The 21,455-nt window shown below is 45.1% G+C and overlaps 1 protein-coding gene across 2 annotated transcripts in view; it reads right to left on the bottom strand.

Annotated features, from left to right (window-relative positions):
* Positions 1-21,455, bottom strand: part of LOC310771132 (eukaryotic translation initiation factor 4E type 2-like) — a 95,365-nt gene that overhangs the window by 15,305 nt on the left and 58,605 nt on the right. For both annotated transcript variants that reach the window (XM_083663796.1, XM_083663795.1), the window contains one exon: positions 19,325-19,477. In XM_083663796.1, coding sequence (XP_083519922.1) covers positions 19,325-19,477 — 153 coding nt within the window. The remainder of the gene's footprint in view (positions 1-19,324; positions 19,478-21,455) is intronic.

Below are 21,455 nucleotides of genomic sequence, written 5' to 3'. Positions count from 1 at the left end.
AGCTTGGGCTACGGACCTTTCTCTCCCACTCACACCTGGCACCTGCATTAGCTCTCCTGCACTCGTTCTCGGCTCACCTTCGGCTTTATTGGTGGTAAGCATTTTGATTCATCTCCTCATCATACGAGCTCGGCAACAAGCGCGAGCGATTGATTCATTGATTGATTCGCCCGATGTAGGCTGTCAATTTAGCAGAGGTTAAAAGATGCTTTTTACCTCCGCTAAATTGACGACTGCATTCCATTCCAGTCATGTTTGGTAGCCTATACGGGAGAGCCATGTGAAACAGTCTCACAAAGCACTCGTGTTAGCCAGCTGCGCACCAAAACACACATGATAACTATTATCTCCTCATATATACTGTATCATACGAGTGTCGCAACAAGTGCGAGCGATTGATTAATTGATTGATTCGCCCGACGTTAGGCTGTCAATTTACCTCCGCTAAATTGACGACTGCATTTCATTCCAGAGTCAGGTTTGGTAGCCTATACGGGAGAGCTAGAATGAAACAGCCTCAGGAAGCACTCATGTTATACTACCGCAGTGAACTAACGTTAGTTTCAGACTGCTTCCTTGTATATTGTGCACTGGGATCAGCGCTCCCCAGCGCACTCCCAGCGTTTAACAGTCGGAAAAAGACGCTAGGTGGACACAGGCCGGCTACACACAGTTTTAATATTACATGACGACTATTTTGCGACCCGCCACGTGGCGGACAGACGCCAAACCTAACTCGCCAAACCTAAAATCTACCCGCGGACATCGCTCAGCTGCTAGCTTGTGTACTAACCCCACTGTTGCATCGGCAATATTCAACAACAATTATGAAACATGGCGGCCTGGTTACGTTAGCCACCACAGAGTTGGTTAGTGGCCTGCTTGTTAATAGCTTACGCCACGAGCTGCACAGCACCTCACTGGTTGTTATTATGCTGAAACACGCCAGTGGCTGCATCGAGCTGGACACCCGCATCACACGTTGCCTAGCCGTTCTGCTTGTTACCGGGGTATTGCTAGCTGGTTGCTCGCATCCCTCTTAGCTTGTTGCTATGAGTGCCAAATGCATCTTGACTAGGCTTGGTTGGCTATCCCTTGGCATATTGGACTTCAGGTTAGCTAAAGATGGTCCGGGTGGAGGGCTTGGCCTTAGCTGGAGGGTGACTGACTAGCCACCTCCCCGCTGTTATGCCGCTAGCTTCGCTAGCAATCACCTGTTGATCGCAGCTATCGGTGTTGGGTGGGTAGCCGGCACGAGGCATGCCATGTGTAACAAGTGTGCACATTAGCAGCCCACGGCTGCCACGCCACCTGCTTACTCTGCCTGGGTCCCAGGCATGTAGCTTAGCCTGACACAGCTGACTGATCAACGTGCTGGTCTCTCCCTCTGGCCTCTTCGGACCGCCAGTCGGGAACTAATGGCCTGGCAGCTTCAGAATCGCGCTTCGGCCACAACAGCAGCGGCGCCAGGCAGCCTGCGCCAGCAGCAACGTAAGTCCCTCTGCCAGCGGATGCTGCTCCGTTGTCTGTGCCTAGTGCCCGACTTCAGTTGGAGCTCCCAAGAGGACTTACCTTTAGAATACCCCCTGCCGGTGAAAGCCACTCGGCGCGGGAGCGAGCCCACCGTCGTCTGCGCCAGTGCTCGACTTCGATATGGAGCTCTCAAGAGGCCCGTGCCTCCAGAGTGCCCCCGGCCGGTGAAAAGCCGCCTAGCAAGGGGGCGGGCCCACCGCAGACTATGCTCAATGCCCGACTCCGGTTTGGAGCTCTCAGGAAGCTTTTGCCCCACTAGGTCCCATGTCTGTGACAGCCCGGGTCATACAGCGTGCGAGCATAGCTTCGCTTACTCTATTCCTTCAGGAGGAGGTCTCCACCCTCCTGGCCAAGGGGGCGATACACCTGGTACCGGAGGCGGAGAAGCGCGCAGGGTTTTACAACAGGTATTGCCATGCCCAAGAAGGACAGCTCCATGCAGCCCATACTGGACCATCGGCTTCTGAACAAGACGCTGAGGAGGTTGCCCTTCCGCATGCTTACCCTTCCCCGCCTCTTCAATGCCTTGCGGCGGGGGGACCTCATGTTTTCCTTCCAGGGGGTGGCCTACGAGTTCTGCGTCCTCCCCTTCGGCCTGTCCCTGAGCCCACGGACCGTCAGCGCCTGTGTGGCTCTGGCTCCCCTCCGTGCGAAGGTGATATGCGTCTATGTGGGACCTCGCCATCGCGCATACCAGGGTGGTGACAGATGACCTACAGACCGTGGGGTTTTGGTAAGCTGGCAGAAGAGTTGCCTCACCCTGGCCCAGGTCACAACCTTCCTGGGGCTGGAGTTGAACTTGCCAACCATGAGTGCGCGGCTCTTGGCGGAGAGGCGGGGGCACATTGTGTGGCTAGCCTAAGCCCTACGCCTGGGGTGCGCAGCCTCGGTGCATCGTGCTGCTGGGGCACATGGCCGCGGTGCTTCCACTGGGACGACTGCACATGCGTCTGTTCCAGATCTGGTTCCTCAGTCACCGCATGGACCCGGGCAGGGACTGTCATTGCAGAGTGACCTTGACGGGTGTGGCCCGACGGCCGATGCGCGTGGATGGACCCTCGCTGGCTCTCCACGGGCATGCGAGTGGGACCCGTTCCACTCAGGCGCGTCATTCGCACCGACGCTTTGCTATGGGGTTGGGGCGCGGTGTGCAATGGCCTCTCAGCAAACGGCCAGTGGAGCCCAGGAGCTTCGCCACATAAACGTGCTAGAGCTGGAAGCTGTTCGCCGGGCTCTACGCCACTTGTTGTCACGGGGCAGCCCCCGGCAGACGGAGTGGCGGCTACACCCCCAAGTGGTGGAACAGATTTGGGCCAGATTTGGCCACGCCCGCATCAATCTCTTCACATTGTGGCTCGCAACGCACTGCCCCCCAAATGAAAAAATGTAGTCATCTGTTTTATCTAATGAGATAACTTTTCCAGTCTGGTCATCTCACTTTCACAAAATTTTTTATTTCAGCAAAGTGGGATTGTCAAGCAGACAGACCAACAATGTCATAAAAACCTGCATGCACTTGACAATTTATATGATAGGGCAGGGGTTTCAAATAGGGATGGGTTAGGGGTTAGTGTTAACCCTAACCCTTCCGATAAATTAACAGCCGATAATCAGGCTTTGCTTTTGCCTCGGACCGGAGCTATTGTTGTCGCAGGCTCATGACATCACAGCTGCGACGGCCAAACATGGCTGCTGCCATGCAGTATGTTGCCGTTTTTCACAGTTAAGATGATCACAGTAATACACAAATCACAGATTGTAATTTGCAATCCATGTCTCGCCCGGGTTCCGAGAGGAGGGCAAAAGTCTATTACGTTAAACCAAAGCTGGTGATGATGCAGCGGATTTGTTTGTTGTTTACGTTAGCTGTTGTTAGCGAGTGTTGGCATTAGCTCAGCGTTAGCGTTAGCTCGTAGCGTGGCCTACACTTCAGGCTCGCCCGCTTGGCAGACACACTGACGGCCGGTTCACACTTACGCCTAGAGCGACTACGCATATAGGCATCGCTTCATGCACGCTAGGCGCCTATTTGCGTTCACACAGGACGCCACACTGAAGCCCCGCTCTGCGCTACGCTGATCACATGAGCAGCGGTTTTTTACACTTGATGTAAAAAACTGATTTATAGCATGGGTGAGTAATATAAACCTCTTTTTTATTGTAATGTGCAAGTGACGATGTCTGTCTATTTCCTGGCCGGCTGTAATTGTTATTTTCCCTCGGGTAATCATGTGAATGAATTTGCGCTGACATAGGCTATAGCACAATGGAGTGTGCACAAACAATAAAGTGTTGTAATTTTAACCAGCCGATTTTATTTCGGTCTGTAGCTTAATGATATCCGAGACATAGCCCCACCATGCATGCCCGCCACCTATTTACATTTGCGGATCTGTGATACATGCATTGAGACAGGGGGGTATATATACATCTGACAGAAAAGACGTTAATATAGAGGAACACATGAAGGACAGCTCTCCTACTATGCACTCGTTAATTCGCGCTCCACCCTCCCTTTTGGGCAAACTCGGTAGAAAATATGGCCCAAGTCCGTCAGAAACAACAGCCAACAATGTGATTAATAATATTTTAATTTGAAATTGGTCAATTGTGAAAATAAACAGGACGCTCTTTGCGATTTTTGTTGCTCACTTCCTGCATAGCTTGACAGTTCAGCGCGCCTAGACGCTGAAAAATAGAACAGACGCCTAAACGATAAATGCAGCGCAGCGAGAGCGTGGCTTCAGCGCAGCGTGGCAGCGGTCTGTGTGAACGCTCTCATCTGTTAACAAGGATGCCTAAATTTTATGCGTTGCTTATGCGTTGCTTAAAGCGTTGCTCTAGGCGTATGTGTGAACCCGCCGTGACACTGCTTGTGATCAAACAGCCCCGCAAAAGCACTTCATACTCAACATAAACAGTAAACATAATAGAAACTAATGGAAACCCCTTTACCCGAAATGAAACATCCAGGGATTGTGTATTTAACTCAAAAAAACAACATGCTAACGTTAAGCTAAACGCGCTAGCCGGGAGTCCCACTATAACAAAGGGATTTTGGAGTTGAGCTAGCTAGTGCAGCTGCTGGACAGAGCCATCTAACAGAGCCAATTATAAGGAAAACAAAGGTGCAGTCGCGCACATTAGGCTACATAAAAAGCATCAGTCAACATAACATGACAATAAGAGTCTAAATTACTATGCCTTTTGTCATTGTGTTTTATCTGCAGACTAAGCAGTCATTGCTTCCCGTTCCATAAAAGCCTTTATTTTTGTATTGACTATAATTGAGTGATACACTTTATTAAAACAATCATATTATATCCGAAGTTTTCTTTGTTTTGTGTTCACAGTGATGTCAGTTAGATTTGGTTAGCCCAGAGCTATGCTCACTACATCTGCCTTTTTTTTGTAACCCCAGGTGTGCATAAAATACACATACACATACAATACGATATTTTATTATAATAGTTTTTTTGTCTTACATCCCACACACACACACTAGGCTACGCCCTGCAGCTTGTCGAGTTGGCCCTGCAGCTCGCATACGCAGCTCGGCCGCTACGTGGCCTTGCCCGCACTGCAGCTCGACCGCTGTGCAGGCTCACCCACTCTTATGACATCACTGATGATGTCACAACTTCGCATCACTGATGACTATAACCATTCTCTTATGACATCACTGTTGTCACAATGCCACAGCCGAGCCCGCCCTGCAGCTCGACTGCTGTGCGGGCTCAGTTGCTCTTATGACATCACTGATGAATAACATCACTGATGATGTCACAACTTCACATCTTATGACATCACTGATGACGTCATCAGTGATTTATGACATCACTGATCGGTTATATCATTTTTGGGCCAGATTCAGCCGCGCACACACACACACATCGCGCGCATGCCTGTTTTGGGCATAAACACGCATATAAGGAGGTTTGCACGAGATGACATCAAGCGCAGACATGGTGAAAACTACAGTCACCCTAGTGAAATCACACAGTCTATCTATCTATACTATAATTGCGGGAGCGTCTGTCTGTCTCTCTGTCCTTCGCGTATCTCGAGAAGCGTTGGTCGGATCGACTTGAAACTCGGGGAGTTTCAAGTGCCCTGCAGTGCATTGCCCTGTTTTTGTGCGATTCGGACGCGAAACACGTTCGATATTTGAATGTTTGTCTTCAGTTCTGCTCCTTCAGCCCTAAGCCCCAGCTTTAAGTAGGGTCGTTGACAGTAGTAGGGCTGGGCGATATGACGATATATTTCGTCTGGACGATAGAAAATGTATTTCGTCTCATATGATGCTCTATCATTTATATCGTTGTGTTGCAAATCACACTCTTTACGGCAATATTGTCCGTCATTTGGATGACGCTGTGCTTGCTTCATTCTGTTTTCTTTTTTACTCACGTCCACAGTCCACACACGCACCAGACTCTGTGTCAACAAGCCCCTTGCGTCCCTTTATAAGTGGCACAAATCAGCTGGTGAGTAGGCTAAAGAGCAGGGAGATGTTACCTCCACTCCGTCCGCCTAGCCTACCCAGGCATTTGCGCTGTGTTAAGTCCGCGTTTGATCCATATTTGCGTGTGTCCTCCTAACGTTAAACCAAAACGTTAAAGCAAAACATCTCCTCCCATCCTCTCATCATCCCAAGGAAATCCCTTGAGGGCCGACAACAAAACGTCTATCGTTAGCTTTAGCTTTTAGCTTTCCCTGGGTGAGTTGTGTTGGTTGGATAACCGTGAAATCCCGGAGTGGAGCATTTTTGTTGAGAGAACTGAACTGGTAACATGGAAATCCCGAAGTGGAGCATTTTTGTTCCTTTATAAACGAACTGAGAGAACTGGACTGAACTATAGGCTAAATAACTTTTATTCTACCCTTTTGCTCTAATGTAATTTTTGAAAATCGAACTGGTGGTGTGGTTCAGTTTGTGTTTCATTTTACTGCCCTGCAACTAATTATTATTATTTGTGTGGTAAAGAAGTCAAGGTCAAGGTCAAGTCAAGGTAAACTTTATTATCCCATAGGGAAATTCAGGTGGTCAAAGGTGCAAGCATGAAAACATATAGAAACATAATAATAAACCATAAATCACATGAGGACATCGAAGGTGCAAAAATAAAGCATATAAAAGCATAAAAACAATAAATCACAAGACCTAAAAATTTCAGTTTTGTGCACTACATGTCTCCATGTACACACACACACACACACACACACACACACACACACACACACAAGATAAAACATGAGGCTACAGTGCACTGTGCATACAGGTAGTTATCATCGCCCTAACATACTAAAAAGGAGGGAAAAGAAGCAAAAACAGGCTATTAAGTTTTGCGTTTACTTTTTGTGCTGTCTTGTTCATTCAGCATTCTGATTGCAGATGGAATAAAGGACTTGCTGAACCTTGTGGTTCTAATTTTCCTTTGCAGCATCCTTCCTTTGCCCCGATGGCTGAGTTGGAACTTGCTGTGTAAGGGGTGAGCAGGGTCATGGATGATGCGCTCGGCCTTGCCCAGAATGAGATCTTTGCACAGCTGGGCAGCAGACGTCTGATCACATCCGATGACCCTGCTTGCCAGCTTAATCATGCGCTGCTTGATCTTGGTTGCGCATGTTCCCAAACACACAGATCAGGCCAAAGGACAGGATGCTCTCAAGGATGGCCTTATAAAACAGTTGCAGGATGTAACGGTCAACATTAAACAGTTTCAGTTTTCGTAAGAAAAACAATCGCTGATGCAGCTTTTTGACCTTGGCAGTAGCACATTCATTGAACTTCAGCTGGTCATCGATTTCTATCCCTAGATATTTATAGGTCCTAACTCTTTCAATCGGTGCCTCGTTAACAAGGGTGGGTGGAACTTCTCCTCCACTCCGCCTGAAGTCTATGACCATTTCCTTTGTTTTGGTCACATTGACCTGAAGGAAGTTGTCAGAGCACCATTTGCTGAAGTGCTCCACCTCTTCTTCAAAGCTACTCAGGGAGGCATCGTCAGATTTGAGGAACCCCACCAGGGCTGTGTCGTCTGCATACTTAAAGTAAGTGTGAGTGGAGCCTAAAGCTCGACACTCATTGGTGTACAATATGTACAGTATGGAAGACAAAACACAGCCCTGGGGGGCTCCTGTGTTGATTAATTTTAGAAGAGAAACCGCTACGTTAAAACGGACCTGCTGAGAGCGGTTCAAAAGAAAGTCATTAATCCAAATAATAAGCCTAGGATTCACATTATAATCCATCAGCTTGCTCACCAGCAGGTGAGGTTGAATGGTGTTGAACGCACTGCTGAAATCAATGAACACTATTTTCACAAAACTGTGAGGTTGTTCTAAGTGTTCATATATGCTGTTGGTCATTGTCAGCAGTGCATCATCCACCCCCCGCTCTGGCCGGTACGCAAACTGGTAGGGATCTAAGGATGTTGAGACTTCATTGAGGAGATGTTTCAGGACAATTTTTTCGAGACATTTCATGGGAACAGAGGTTAATGCAACCGGCCGCAGGTCATTCATCTCTTTAGGCCTGTTGTTCTTCGGCACAGGTATTATTAAAGAGCGTTTCCACTGGTCTGGGATTACCCCTGTATCCAGGGAGCGCTGAAACAGCTTTTGAAAAGGAAAAGCAAGTGAGTCAGCGCATGATCTCAGGACCTTGCAGCTAATGCCATCTGGACCCTGAGATTTGTTGATGTTAACACGCAAAAACTGCCTTTTGACCTCGTCCACAGTAATTGTGATTTCATTAGCTGGAAGACCTGTGAGTTTATCAGCTGCTTCAGCCTGCTGTGTTGAATAATCAACAGAATCAAATCTACAGTAAAAACTGTTTAAATCATTGGCAAAAACAAAGTCATCATCGACAGTCATGGTGTGCCTTTTGGGTTTATAATCTGTCATAATTTGTAGACCTTGCCAGGCTTTCTTTGAGTCGTGGTGATTAAAAAGAGACTGTATCTTGTCTCTATAGGCAGCCTTGCATTCTGTTATTTTTTTCCTAATTTTACTTTGTACAATTTTAATTTCCTCTTTACTGCCCCCGGAGCTGAACAGCCTCTTTTTCTGATTCAGCAGTTCTTTCAGTTCTGGAGTGACCCAAGGTTTATTATTTGGGTATAGTTTTACTGTTTTTTTGGGGATAATTAAGTCCTCACAAAACGTGATATAACTTGATACAGCGAACGCTGCATCATTAAGATCCTCACATGAGTCCATTATGATCTCCCACTCCGTGCGGTGTAGACAGTCATTCAAAGCGGCAGTTGCCTCGCTAGTCCAGCACTTGGCTTCAATTTTGCGTGTCTTTTCTCGGCGCAGCCGGGGTTGGTAGGCAGGGATGAGCCGAATCATACTGTGGTCTGAGCTCCCTAGCCCTGGTAGAGCCTTGGCGTAATAGGCTTTATCCACGTTCCCATAGCAGCGGTCGAGGCAGGCCTCCCCCCGAGTGGGGCATGTCACATATTGATGGTATGCCGGTAGAAGTTCAGTCAGACTGCACATATTAAAATCCCCGAGAATTAATTTGGCCGCATCAGGCGACTTTGCTTCAGCCTGTGCTATGATGCTGGCGGCTTCCTTGACGTCAGCTGAGGGAGCAATGTAGACGACAAAAATACATATCTGGTGTATTTCACGGGGGAGGTAGTAGGGTCTTAAATTAATCGCTAAAAGTTCAATGTCCTTCGTGCATATTCTGTGCTTTACTGTGATGTGGGCAGGGTTACAATACTTATTGTTGATAAGAGCACATACGCCGCCTCCTTTGCTCTTGCCAGAGTTTATGTCGCGGTCCGCTCTTATCAAAGTGAAGCCCTCCAGCTCGGCAGCCGAATCGTGGTCGTTCTCTGTGAGCCAGGTCTCCGACAGACAGATCAGGCATGATTGACGGTAATCAGAGAGGTATTGCACGCAGGCTCGGAGTTCATCAGCTTTGTTGCGTATGCTCTGGGCATTGCCGAGCATAATAGATGGTAAAGGTTGCCTAAAAGGCTTCTTCTTAAACCGAGTCCGGGCACCCCCTTTTTTGCCCCGCTTCCTTGTTCTGGTGGTTACCGTGTCGATATTGCGACGTGGAGGTGGTATTATGGCTGTAAATCCATCCTGGAGGACAGCAGGTGTGGCTGCATGCCTGAGATTAATCAGCGCCTCCCGGGTGTAGGTAATCCTGAGCGGTGGCCCATTAGAAAGACCAGTAGCCTGCATTGAGTAGTCCATCAAATTAACGATTAAAAGCAAAAGGAGAGCTGCTGTGGTTCCCCTCATCTTGTCCACAAAGTAATACTTAAGACTGTGTCTACAAAAAAAAATTAAAAAAACGATCTCAGAAGACAAACTTTCAGACAAACAAATACAAATGCAAGCGGACAAACGCACCAGACCGTGTCGCCGCAATGAGCATGCGCCAGAATAGCCATGCTTATCTGTATTCTGAATGCATGTATCCTTTGTGAGGTTTGACAACATTTTAACTGGTTTAACTGCTACATAAATAAATGGCCATGTGGTCATTTTATATAAACTATAAATTAAATTTACAGAAAATATGCTATATCGTGATATATATCGGTATCGGGATATGAAATGACCTATATCGGGATATGAGATTTTGGTCATATCGCCCAGCCCTAGACAGTAGTGAGAAAAGTAAACATAGCGTCGTTGACAGTGAATGGCCGCCATTCACTCTCAAGACCCTCTGTTTACTTTGATGTGAGTAAATGAGGGGGGCCGGCTAGTATCCCTCCCCAGGTTCCAATTAAAAAATGTCTTGCAAAGAGGGCAGCATGAAATAAGCAGAGAATGGTGTATTTGTAAGCTGAATAAGCAGCATTAATATTCATGTGAAGGGGAAATAATCAGTAGAGCTCAGTGATCTTAGTTAAGTGAGATTTCTAAGAGATTTTTTGTGGCTATAATGGTAGGCTATAATGAGTCACACATTTGGAAATAATATCCTCTAGGGCAGTGATACTCAACTTGCGGCCCGGGGGCCAGAGTAGGGTGGAGAGTGGCCCCCTGACAATTTCCTAATTCACAATGAAAACTAAGGTTAAATAAAATTTGACTGAGCTCCAGTTAATTGTCAAATATGGCTGTCTGCTCCCCACCCAGGCACTTACAGTATATGTATTAACTATGCAAAAAAATGTGAGACTAAACACCGGCTGACACCCCAAAATCCTACAATCTGCTACAGAAAAATTTATATTAATGTTTATTGACTGGCCACTGTCGTTTTGCAAAAGTGGCCCCCAGGCAAAGCAAGTTGAGTATCCGTGCTCTAGGGCAGTGGTTCCCAACCATTTTTGTGTTATGTACCCCTTGAGCTGTTTTACCATGCCGATAGTACCCCCTCATTCATGTGTGTCCATAATTCTCCTAAAGTTGTTATATTAAACTTATATTAAACTTTTAGTAGGCCTCTCTAACATCTCATTAAATTAAAATAATTTGAATGACTCCTCTTTAATACAATTTTTACAGTTTTCAATTGGGAAAAAGTCACCAGTTATTATCATTTTGGAAATACATTGTAATCAAATCTTTCCAAGTACCCCCTGCAAGCTGCTCAAGTACCCCTAGGGGTACACGTACCCCTGGTTGGGAATCACTGCTCTAGGGCCACGCCACTTCCGGGAACCCCCATCCTGTGTAAGTAGGGTTCCCAGAGTAACACCTGGCTATTTCCACAACTGCTTATGGATGAGCATCATCTGCTGCATGCCATTGAGAAACTGTTGGTCGGATCGACTTCAAACTTTGGGAGTGTGCTCTATTGTGCAGTGCAGTGCCCTGTTTTCATGCAATTCGGCATAGCGCCACCTACTGGCAACATAAAAAATGCTGTTCTCTATCTCAAGAACCGTTCGTCCGATCGACTTCCACTTTGGGGAGTGCCCTTAGGGGGACTCAAGGGAGTGCAGCGAGCTGAAGTCGGTGCAATTTGGCATAGCGCCACCTACTGGCAACACAAAAAGCGATTTATCTCATCCATTCATCTGATCGACTTCAAAGTTAAAACTCTGGCAGTGCGCTTAGGGGGACTCAACGGAGTGCAGGGAGCTGAATTCCGTGCAATTTGGCATAGCGCCACCTACTGGCAACACAAAAAGCGGTTGATCTCGATAGCCACTTCAAACTTGGGGAGTGTGCTCCTGGGAACCTGACATAGAGCAGTGCAGAATTTTGTGCAATTCGGCACAGCGACACCTACTGCAACACAAAAAGTGGTTTATCTCGAGAAACATTTGTCTGATTGTGACTTTAAACTTGGGGAGTGCGCTGCTCGGACCCCGATGGAGTGCATTTCATGCAATTTGGACTTATTCCAGGACTGTCTGTATGTCTGTCCTTCGCATATCTCGAGAACCGTTTGTCAGATCGACTTCAAACTTGCGCTTAGGGGGACCTGACAGAGTGCAGTGTGTGTGGGGGAATGGGCATTGCAACAAGAAAACTACAACAGAGGTTGTTTTTTCTTAGGAAACTGAATCATTTTAGAGTAGACCGTCGCATTCTTCAGATGTTCTATAAAGCAGTTTTACAGTGTTCTGTCCTTTGGCCTAATCTGCACCTTTGGTAACATGCGTGTCCAAGATCATGTTACATTACAGCGCTTGATCAAGACAGCAAGCAAGATCATTGGGGTTGATCAGGTGTCTGCAGCACAGCTGTACGACGACTTTATAAAAAAAAGGCTGATCAGATGACCCTACCCACCCCCTCCACCTGAAATTCCGTAGAAGCAGCAGGTCAAACGGCAGAATTCTGCAGAAAGAAATCAGAACAACCAGGTACAGTAAATCTTTCGTGCCAACGGCAATCAGAGCGCTAAACAAGAAATAAATGATCAAACTGTGTATATTGTTTGGACTGTATATATTGTATATTGTATGCTGCTGTATATTCTCAGACAGTCTTTGCACCTGTGAATGTGCTCACCGCACTCCCAGATTGCACTTTGCACTATGCACTTGCACTTGTAACTTTTAAACCTATGTAGGCTACTGTAGATGTTTTATATTTTTGATATTGCGTGCGTGTGCATGTGTGTGTGTATACGGTGTGTACACGGTATGTACTGCAACAGATGTGTATGATGACCACCCGAGTTTCCCCTTGTAGGATAATAAAGTTGACCTGGCTTGTACCTTGTACCTTGCACTAGTTTTACTAATTTTGCTAGGGACTCCCCTGCGACCCCTCATGAAGCTGACATTCGAGTATACAGGACTATCTGCTGTTGTTTTTCTAATTTACATTCATAATTTAATGGCTCTGTTCTGGAGGCTAAACTCACCGATTGTGAGCACACTCAAAACTCGAGTTGCATTAAGGTGCAGGGCCACACAAAGTCACAAGAGTTATACAAGAAGTAGGCTAGCACTCAAAAATGTCCTTTGAGAAATGTAATAGGTCACCTGGGTGACTTATCGTGTGCCGTCCCAGGTGACTTATTACATTTCTCAAATGACATTTTTGAGTGCTGGCCTACTTCTTCGATAACTCTGTTCTAGAGGCTCCCTGCCCTTCCATGTCTCACATCAGCCAGGCCCAGGCAGAGAGCTCTGCTCTACACATTCAAACCCATTCACTTCGGGCAAGGCTGGATGTGCTCTGCATTGCATCTTACTGTAAAGGTTTGACCTCCCCGTGCTAAATACACAGGAGCTAATGCCCGTGCTAAATACACAGGGTCTAATGCCGATATGATATTGTATAAATTCTTTGGACAACAAGATAATTTTTGTCTGATATGGTTTCTCTCCCAGGCAAGCACTGCTGACAACGAAAGTCAGCCAGGAAAGCTGGCAGCCCATAATAGTGAGACTCATCATAGTGGCTGTATCGTTATGGACTTTGACAAGCATAATACTATAACCCAGTGATTGTCAACCTTTTTCATATCAAGTCCACCATCAATCTTTCTGAATTTATATATATATATATATATATATATATATATATATATATATATATATATATATATATATATATATTGCTTAGGGCAATCTGTACTCTTTGTTTGTTTCTATTTTTGTCTCACTGATGATGTCATAGGAGGCATTGTGACATCACTGATTGTTGGAGAACAATATAAGTTCCATTGGCATTTCCTAATCAATAAGTTAAAGGAACACTCCGCCCATTTTCAACCAGCTTTGTATCATTAGAACATCAGTAGTATATCAGAAAACTGTAAACAGTTTTGAAGTCTGTCATTTAATTTGACAGTTATTGAGTGTTAAAGTGTGGACCAGTGACATCACTGGTCCACACTAACTCAAATTAATAACTCATTAACTCAAATCAACTCTCAATAACTGTCAAACTAGATGAGACTTCAAAACCGTTTACAGTTTTCTGATATACTACTGATGTTCTAATGATACAAAGCTGGTTGAAAATGGGCGGAGTGTTCCTTTAACATGACATGACATCTCACACATATAGATTCACCCGTGGCATTGAGGACTTCTCTCTTTTGCTGAGACCTTGGGCAGTGCATCGTGTCCAATAACAACTGATAACAGTTTCCCTGTCAGACTCAAGTGGACGCACACACATTTCCAAAGTTCATCCCCCTTCTCTCTGCTTTTCCTCCTTACAGTATAAAGCATATGTTAAACTGTCAGTCATCGCTGAATATTTGGACTCTGTATAACGTATCAGAATGTGTACATTGAGATTCAGTCCTCTGACAATACAGATTGCCAGAGAATGTATGGTTTTTACTTCTATAAGACATATTTCTGGCTCCTGGGTTCGATTCATTTGGTTTATATCAGCTGTTATATATATATATTGCGGATGAGGAGTGGTTGAAATTCCATTCTCTAACAATTGGCGTCACTTGCAGGGTATCTACGACAGAGCGGGTAAGTCTGAATTAATTTCATAATTCCTTACTGAGCTGTCGTCTGATATCTAAAAGAATCTGAAATGTCTGCATGTTGTGGGTTTGTCTAGGCTTTTGTGATATGGATCTATAAATACTGTAGGTCCAGCAACGGGTCCAAGGAAGCAGGACCAAGTTGATGCTTTTGTAGATCTCCTCAGAATCACTAAAAACTCACTCGACAGGGTGTAGATTGGCATGGCCGACACACTGTTTTTATTGCGCACTGGCTAGGATCGGCCAGAGATACAAGCACCGAGTTAGCCTGAGAAGTGTTCTTTCACAGGTTGACATAATTGTAGATGGCCAGACGGCCACACATTATTGGGGAACCAACATCAGGTTGACATAATTGTAGATGGCCAGAAGGCCACACATTATTGGGGAACCAACATCAGGTTGACATAATTGTAGATGGCCAGAAGGCGACACTATGTTATAGTCGACATAGTAGTAGGCGGAAAAGGCCACACATTATTGGGGAACCAACATGAGTTCAAGACTATATAAGGAATAAGTCTGAAAGAACCCCACAACCATGCTAACTAAACAAAACAAAACAGCAACCAAAAAGAACAGTTCGGTAAGTTGAATTAAATTTCATAATTCCTTACCTAACTGTTTGTCTGATATAAAATAACCTAAGTTAGTATCTTGTGGGTTTCTTGAGACAAGGGGGGACACCCCAATGTAAATAATAAAGATGACCTCAGGACCATTAGAAAATCTCTTGACAGGCTGTATTTTGCAGTGACCAGGATGGTCCAGTGTTAGCTGCAGGGCAAGACAGCCTGAGAAGCGTTATCACATATTGCCTCAAAAGCCAGAAGGCTGCATAAAGCAGCGACTAGGATAGTCCAGTTGGGAAACTGCGGCAAGTTGAGCTCTCTTTCAAAGCCAGAAGGCTGCATAAAGCAGCGACTGCGGCGAGCACGTGAGAGACTAGGCAATACTTGATACGGTCTACTGAAACCGAAAACAGCTATGTCATATTGGACTATAAAACAAAACATTTCCCAAGAGCCAAAAATAAAGGAGCAAAATTGAATAGGAAGTTTGCAAAAAGTGTATTTTAGCCATACCCAAAATACAGAATCAATATGTCCCTTGAACAAATTGATCTGTCACCAAGTTTGTAAATTCCAGGAATATCCCAAGCACGGACGGAACTGGTCAAGCAGGAGAACAACCTCCCCTGCCACCAGATGACCCACATCGACAAAAAAGGTAAGGTGTTGAAAATTACTTTACACAAACACGGACACAGATCAAGCTAAGTCGATCGTACACGCCTACTGTCTGGATAGGCCAAGCACAAAGATCGACAGATAGGACCGCCAAAGAGAAACAATGCACCGGGACATACCAAACAGTTTGGACAGGAGGGGTGTAAATGAAGCAACTCAGTAGTTGTCCGAAAAGCAAACATAAAAAAAAAAAAAAGTTTATATATTTTTATCGAATCAAAATTGTATACCCCTCCCCTGGACTCAAATTAAAGAGAGTGACTAAATTTAAAACAGGATGACCCTCCCATATTTTCCTCCAGTGGACCCTTCCCTAAATAACGAACGGTCCCTAAGCGATAATAATTTCACAATTTACGCTTAGGGCACCCACATGGCCAGCAGCGGCGCTGGTATCACTTCAATCTCCAGAGCTCACACTTTTAACTTTCATACCAGTCCAGCAGAGGGCGTACCTCACCCAAACTATTGGTGCATGCACCAGGAGTGGTCATGTGAAAAGCTTGTCACATGAAGAAGTAGGAGGAAACAAACAAAGCTCATATGGGGCTAGCAAAACGCAGTCCAGTGTGGAAGTATTACACACTAAAAGACGGAATATAAATACTAAAGACTAAATATAAATATTGTGATAACATTCTCAAATACAACTCCAGCACCATGCAGTGCCATTTGCTGAAAGTACTGTATTAACTCATTGAGTGCCAAGGACGAGTATGTTCGTCAATTCAGATACTAATGTAGAATGCCAAGGACGAGTACAGTATGTTCGTCAATTGCGTTTTTTGACGGTGGGACGTGGATCAAAGCCTCAGGCATCTCCTGTACAAATATTGTAGCTATTGAAGGTGTATAACCTATTTTACGGACTCATTAGGTGGCGACAGTACTCTCCAGATTAGAGAAAGGTCCGGAAAACAGCAGGAAAAAGCCCCGTGATGAAAGAGAAACCGCTCATGCTCCAGCCAGAGCCATATAGATTGCTCTGTCTGGAGCTGACGTTGGCTGCGAACAGCAGTCAATCCGCGCCCACAACTGAGCCCCTCTGCCTCTGTCTGTCTGTCTGCATAGTTTCTCCACACGATTAGCCGCCAGAAAAGCAGCACCCGACGCCGAAGGGCCAAACCATTCTCAGCAGTCCGGTTTGGCTCTTCCGTGTCGCGCTGGGAGCCGGCGCACAAAAACGGAGCACTCCGAAAATAGACTGGGTGCGTGTTAGGCTGTGTGTTAGTGTGGGGAGGAGTTTGCAGCTGAGGGGGGGAGAGGGGGGTGGGGCACGCAGGGCACCACACAACTACACCACGTCACTACATCAGAAAATATTATCTTCAGAGTCAGTGAATGTGCTTGAAATGCTTCATTTCACAAAAGGCGGAATAACTCAGCTTCTAATTTGAAACGCCTGTATTTGCTCAAAACGACCTATCTTCTCCGGCTCATAACTAAAGAACGGAAAATGGTATCAATAATTTTTTTTTTGCTGATGATACAATAGAGTCAGCTCGTTCTTTGTGCGTGTTCGGTGTTTACATAGTAATATCACACAATATTCTGTGGGCCTCGAGAAATCACTGAAAACGCTCTGAAACTCTGGCACTGGGAGCGTCCGTTCTCCAAAAGTGGCTGGCACTCAATGAGTTAAAGACAGGCGGACAAGAGTGGCTGTTGTGGCGGCCTTATTGTTTTTAGGCTAATTATTGTTTTATTATTATTTTTGTTTGTGATTCATGCCATGAATGTCACATACAGATCCTTCCCAAAAAATTTGAATATCATGGAAAAGTTAGTTTTTTTCCATAATTCCTGGCAAAAAGTGAAACTTTCATAGATTATAGATTCATTACACACAAAGTGAAATATTTCTAGCCTTTGTTTCATTTTTAATAATTTTGGCCTACAGCTCCAGAAAACCCCCAAAACAGTATTTCAAGAAATTAGAATTTAGAAATTAGAAATCTGAATCTCCGCCAAATTTTTTAATCGTCTTTGCTTGACAATCCGCTGAAGCCCACGGTCATCCATGGTATTTCCATGATATTCTAATTTTTTGGAAAGGATCTGTACATAATGCAGCTAATGAGTGACTGTGAGGTTAAATAAAACAAACTGATAAAAATATGAGAGATGCTTTTTTCCTCCGTTCCATATGTAGACAAAAAGACATAATTCCTGTGTCCGATTATGCTTCTGGTGTTTGGGGTTTCCGAGAACATATACGGATTGGGCTGAAATTTTGCATGTCGGGGGGTTATGATCTGGGGAAGGTCATGGGCCCATCATTAAAGGATCATCATCATTTACCGGTAATCAACCCACTTTGTATCATTAATAATCTCGGTAATATAAGCACATGTGCAGTGTTTACCGCTCTCTGTGTTTTCCTCACAGAGATCTCCCATTTCCTCCTCTGCCAAAGCGCTCCGTTCTGACTCGTTACGCGTCACAACGGAGCTACGGAAGTTGTGCTGGAGAGGCAGAATCTGCTCTGAGGGCGGCTGTTAGTTAATTGTTATGTTTTAAGTATGTGCATCCATGGAGAATGCATGGAGAGCCTTAACGAGCCCTAATGACTTGCAGCTGGTGGGGGCGGAGTTTCTGCAGACAGGGGCAGGAGCAAATTCAGCATAAGGTAAACAGAGAGGGAAGGCAAAACACTGGCCATGTGCTTATTTTACCTAGATTATATATGATACAAAGGGTTGATTACCGCTAAAGCCATCCTTTAAGCCCTGAACCCATCTAGAAAACCCTGGAAAACACATGGAAAACACCACACATCCACACCCCAGGTGGGATTGGGCTGTAATTTTGCATGGCGGGCGGTTATGATCCAGGTAAGGTCATGGGCAGGTTATCAAGTCCTGGAACCACCTGGAAGGTCCTGGAAAATACTGGGAACCACCGTACGCCCACAACCCAGGTCGGATTGGGCCGAACATTTGCATGGCGGTCATACTCCTGGAAACCATCTGGACAGCACCATCATTTCCAGCCAAGCAAAAGGCGCAGTTTTATTGCTTTGTGCCTATTTAAGCCGGCCAACGCCGGGTACATTGCTAGTATGGTATAAACTAAAATTAAGAACAGTCTCATAAAAGATTGCTACAGTGTATGTGAAGTTTAATTTAAACAAACGAAAACAGGTCTCTGTGGGCACAGTTATGTTCTGGAAGTCTTCCTTTAGCCATAGAGACTGGCAGGTTTAATGCTGCCCCTGAAGAGGACAGACTCTGTTTGCTGTGTGAGTTAAGTGAAATTGAAAACGAGATTAATGTCTTGTTCTACTGTCCTGCATACGAAGATGCAAGGGATGTACTCTTTAGTAGAATGTCCTCCATTTTTACTTTTTTTTTTAGATGGATGACTATGAGAAACTTGAGTTGTGCTTCAGGAAAAGACGTTTTTTTTGTAGCAGATTTTATTTGTCAGACCTGGGAGCAAAGACAGAACATCTTGTTTGGGGAGTGATAAAATGATTGTATCGTATTGTTTGAGCACTATGTGGATGTATAGGATTGAATGTACCACTGCAACGGTAAATATTTGGTGTTTTGTAAACCCGTGATGGTTGGGCACTCTGTGTGCATGACACGTAATACAATTATCAATCAATCAATCAGTACACTAGGCCTACCTGGAAGCGTATGGAGACCACCACTCCACAGATCTCCTCTCCCACCATGAACTGCTCTCCCAGCATGGCCAGGATGATGTTCTCCCAGAAACGACTGGCCAAGCCTTTACGCAGACGGATGATCCATTTACCCCCACTCCTGTTAGCCTCGTCCTGACAGACAGAGAGAGAGAACTCAGAGACACAGGCATGTAGAGAGAGGCAGACAGGGTAGAGAGAGACAGGTCAGACAGATAGACAGGTCAGAGACAGACAGAGAGAGAGAGACAGGTCAGTGAGAGAGACAGATGCTCCCTACTAACTGTTCTAGAGTAGGCTTGGGCGGTAACTAAGGATGCACCAGTTGTGGTCGATACGATAACCGATATTAACGTTGCTCTTATAGCCAATAACTGATATTTACAGATGTCTATATAAAAACACATTTCTATGATAATCACATTTTGTACATAGTGAAAAACCCATGTAAACACTGAATTTGAAAAAGCAATGTGTTTGTTTATTTCCAAAACATTTGGGAAAGCCCATAAATCAAAGATTTACCGCATTGTTTCCTCTCAATGTGAAAATGTTGGCCGATACTGATATTACACCATATACCAATATTAACATTGCTGTTATTTTGCTCATCAGATCGATACTGATATATAAAAAGGTTACTAACATCAGCCGATACCGATATGATCGTTAATATATCATGCATCCCTAGCGGTAACTATTTTTTTGTGTGGTCTTGACCTAAATTTCAATCATGAAGACTGGCTTTCTGCAGCATCAATCACCCAGTTCCAGGTTATATCACCCCTATGCTGTGCACGCCTTCTTTTCATTCAGGGTGTGTAACTCCCTGCTCAAGTGACATCACTGGAGACATCACAATTGCTCGAGTGACATCACAATTGCCCCCCTTTTCTCCATTTTCCCAGTATCAAATCAGGTCAAGACATCTGTCTCTCCTTGTTTGCTGAGCCAATCACCTAAGCAGTGGTGGTAGTAGATAGAGCCCATTACTATGTCATTACTCACATTTGTGCTGTCATCCTCAGTTGGTGATCATCATCACTGGAACAGTTGTTTCCCCCCACCCCCTCCCATGATCACCACCAACGTCATGACTCCTGAATAAATCTCTACGGGGGATTCTCTATCCCAGGGGTTCCCAAACTTAAGAATGCCGGGGCCCACTTTGAAATCTGAAAAATGTCCAGTGCCCACCGAACCCTTTAATCACAACTCTCATCAGCACACACGACTAAGATGATGTATTGTATTTCCGTGTGTGTGTGTGTGTGTGCCATTTTGGCAAAACACCCAAAAGCCAGATTGCCAACATTTCCTCCTCCTTAATCATCCGAAATATTTGCCTGCACAAGTGGGATTTGGCAAGTGGGATTTTGAAAAGAAAATGCAGAAGTATTTCATTTCCTACAAATCTCCAAACAATGCACTGCAATTTTCTTTGCTTTTAGCTAGTTTGAATTCAAATTAGCCAGACATAGTTTGAAAGCTTGCATGCTGGGGTTGTTGTATTTGTTTATGTAGGCTTGTTTGAGCTTAAAACATAGAGACAATGCATGAAATAGGCCAAAGTACTCCATTCACTCCCATGCACCAGCGTCATTTTCCTTGAATTCAACATAGCTAAAAGCTGCTGTGTGGTGGGCTGTGCAGACAACAAATGTAAAAAATCGCCAATTAAAGTATTTTTGTACTCTGGAGCAAAACAAAGAAGCCATTGAGAATTGGCAAGAAAAATGTGGATCTAGCTGTCAAAGAAGTAAGTTGGAGTGTTCAACTTCCGTATATATGATCTTTGTGTGCAACACGCGACCATGCATGCGACATAGGATAACGCCAGGATTGGGGGGGTGGGGGGAGTTTTTGTTTCCCCCCATTTTGGGCGTGGTTTCTGAATGATGACGCACTCCGCTAACCTTGCTTGCAAGATGGATAACCTCGCGAGATCAAAAGAGATTCTCTCGACGTATCCATCTTGTCATGCACAGGCAGTTAAGATGATTGGTCGAACCATGCCGGCCCGACCAATCAGCGGCAGCCGTAGGCGGGCTCAGGCTCATCTGGGCAAGTAGTGGGTACATGGTCTTTGTAGTTATTTTCACTCGTCAACATG

The sequence above is a fragment of the Poromitra crassiceps genome, assembly GCF_964638095.1.
Source record: "Poromitra crassiceps genome assembly, contig: HAP1_SCAFFOLD_376, whole genome shotgun sequence".
Taxonomy (NCBI): domain Eukaryota; kingdom Metazoa; phylum Chordata; class Actinopteri; order Beryciformes; family Melamphaidae; genus Poromitra; species Poromitra crassiceps.
This window is presented reverse-complemented; position numbering and strand designations above follow the sequence as displayed.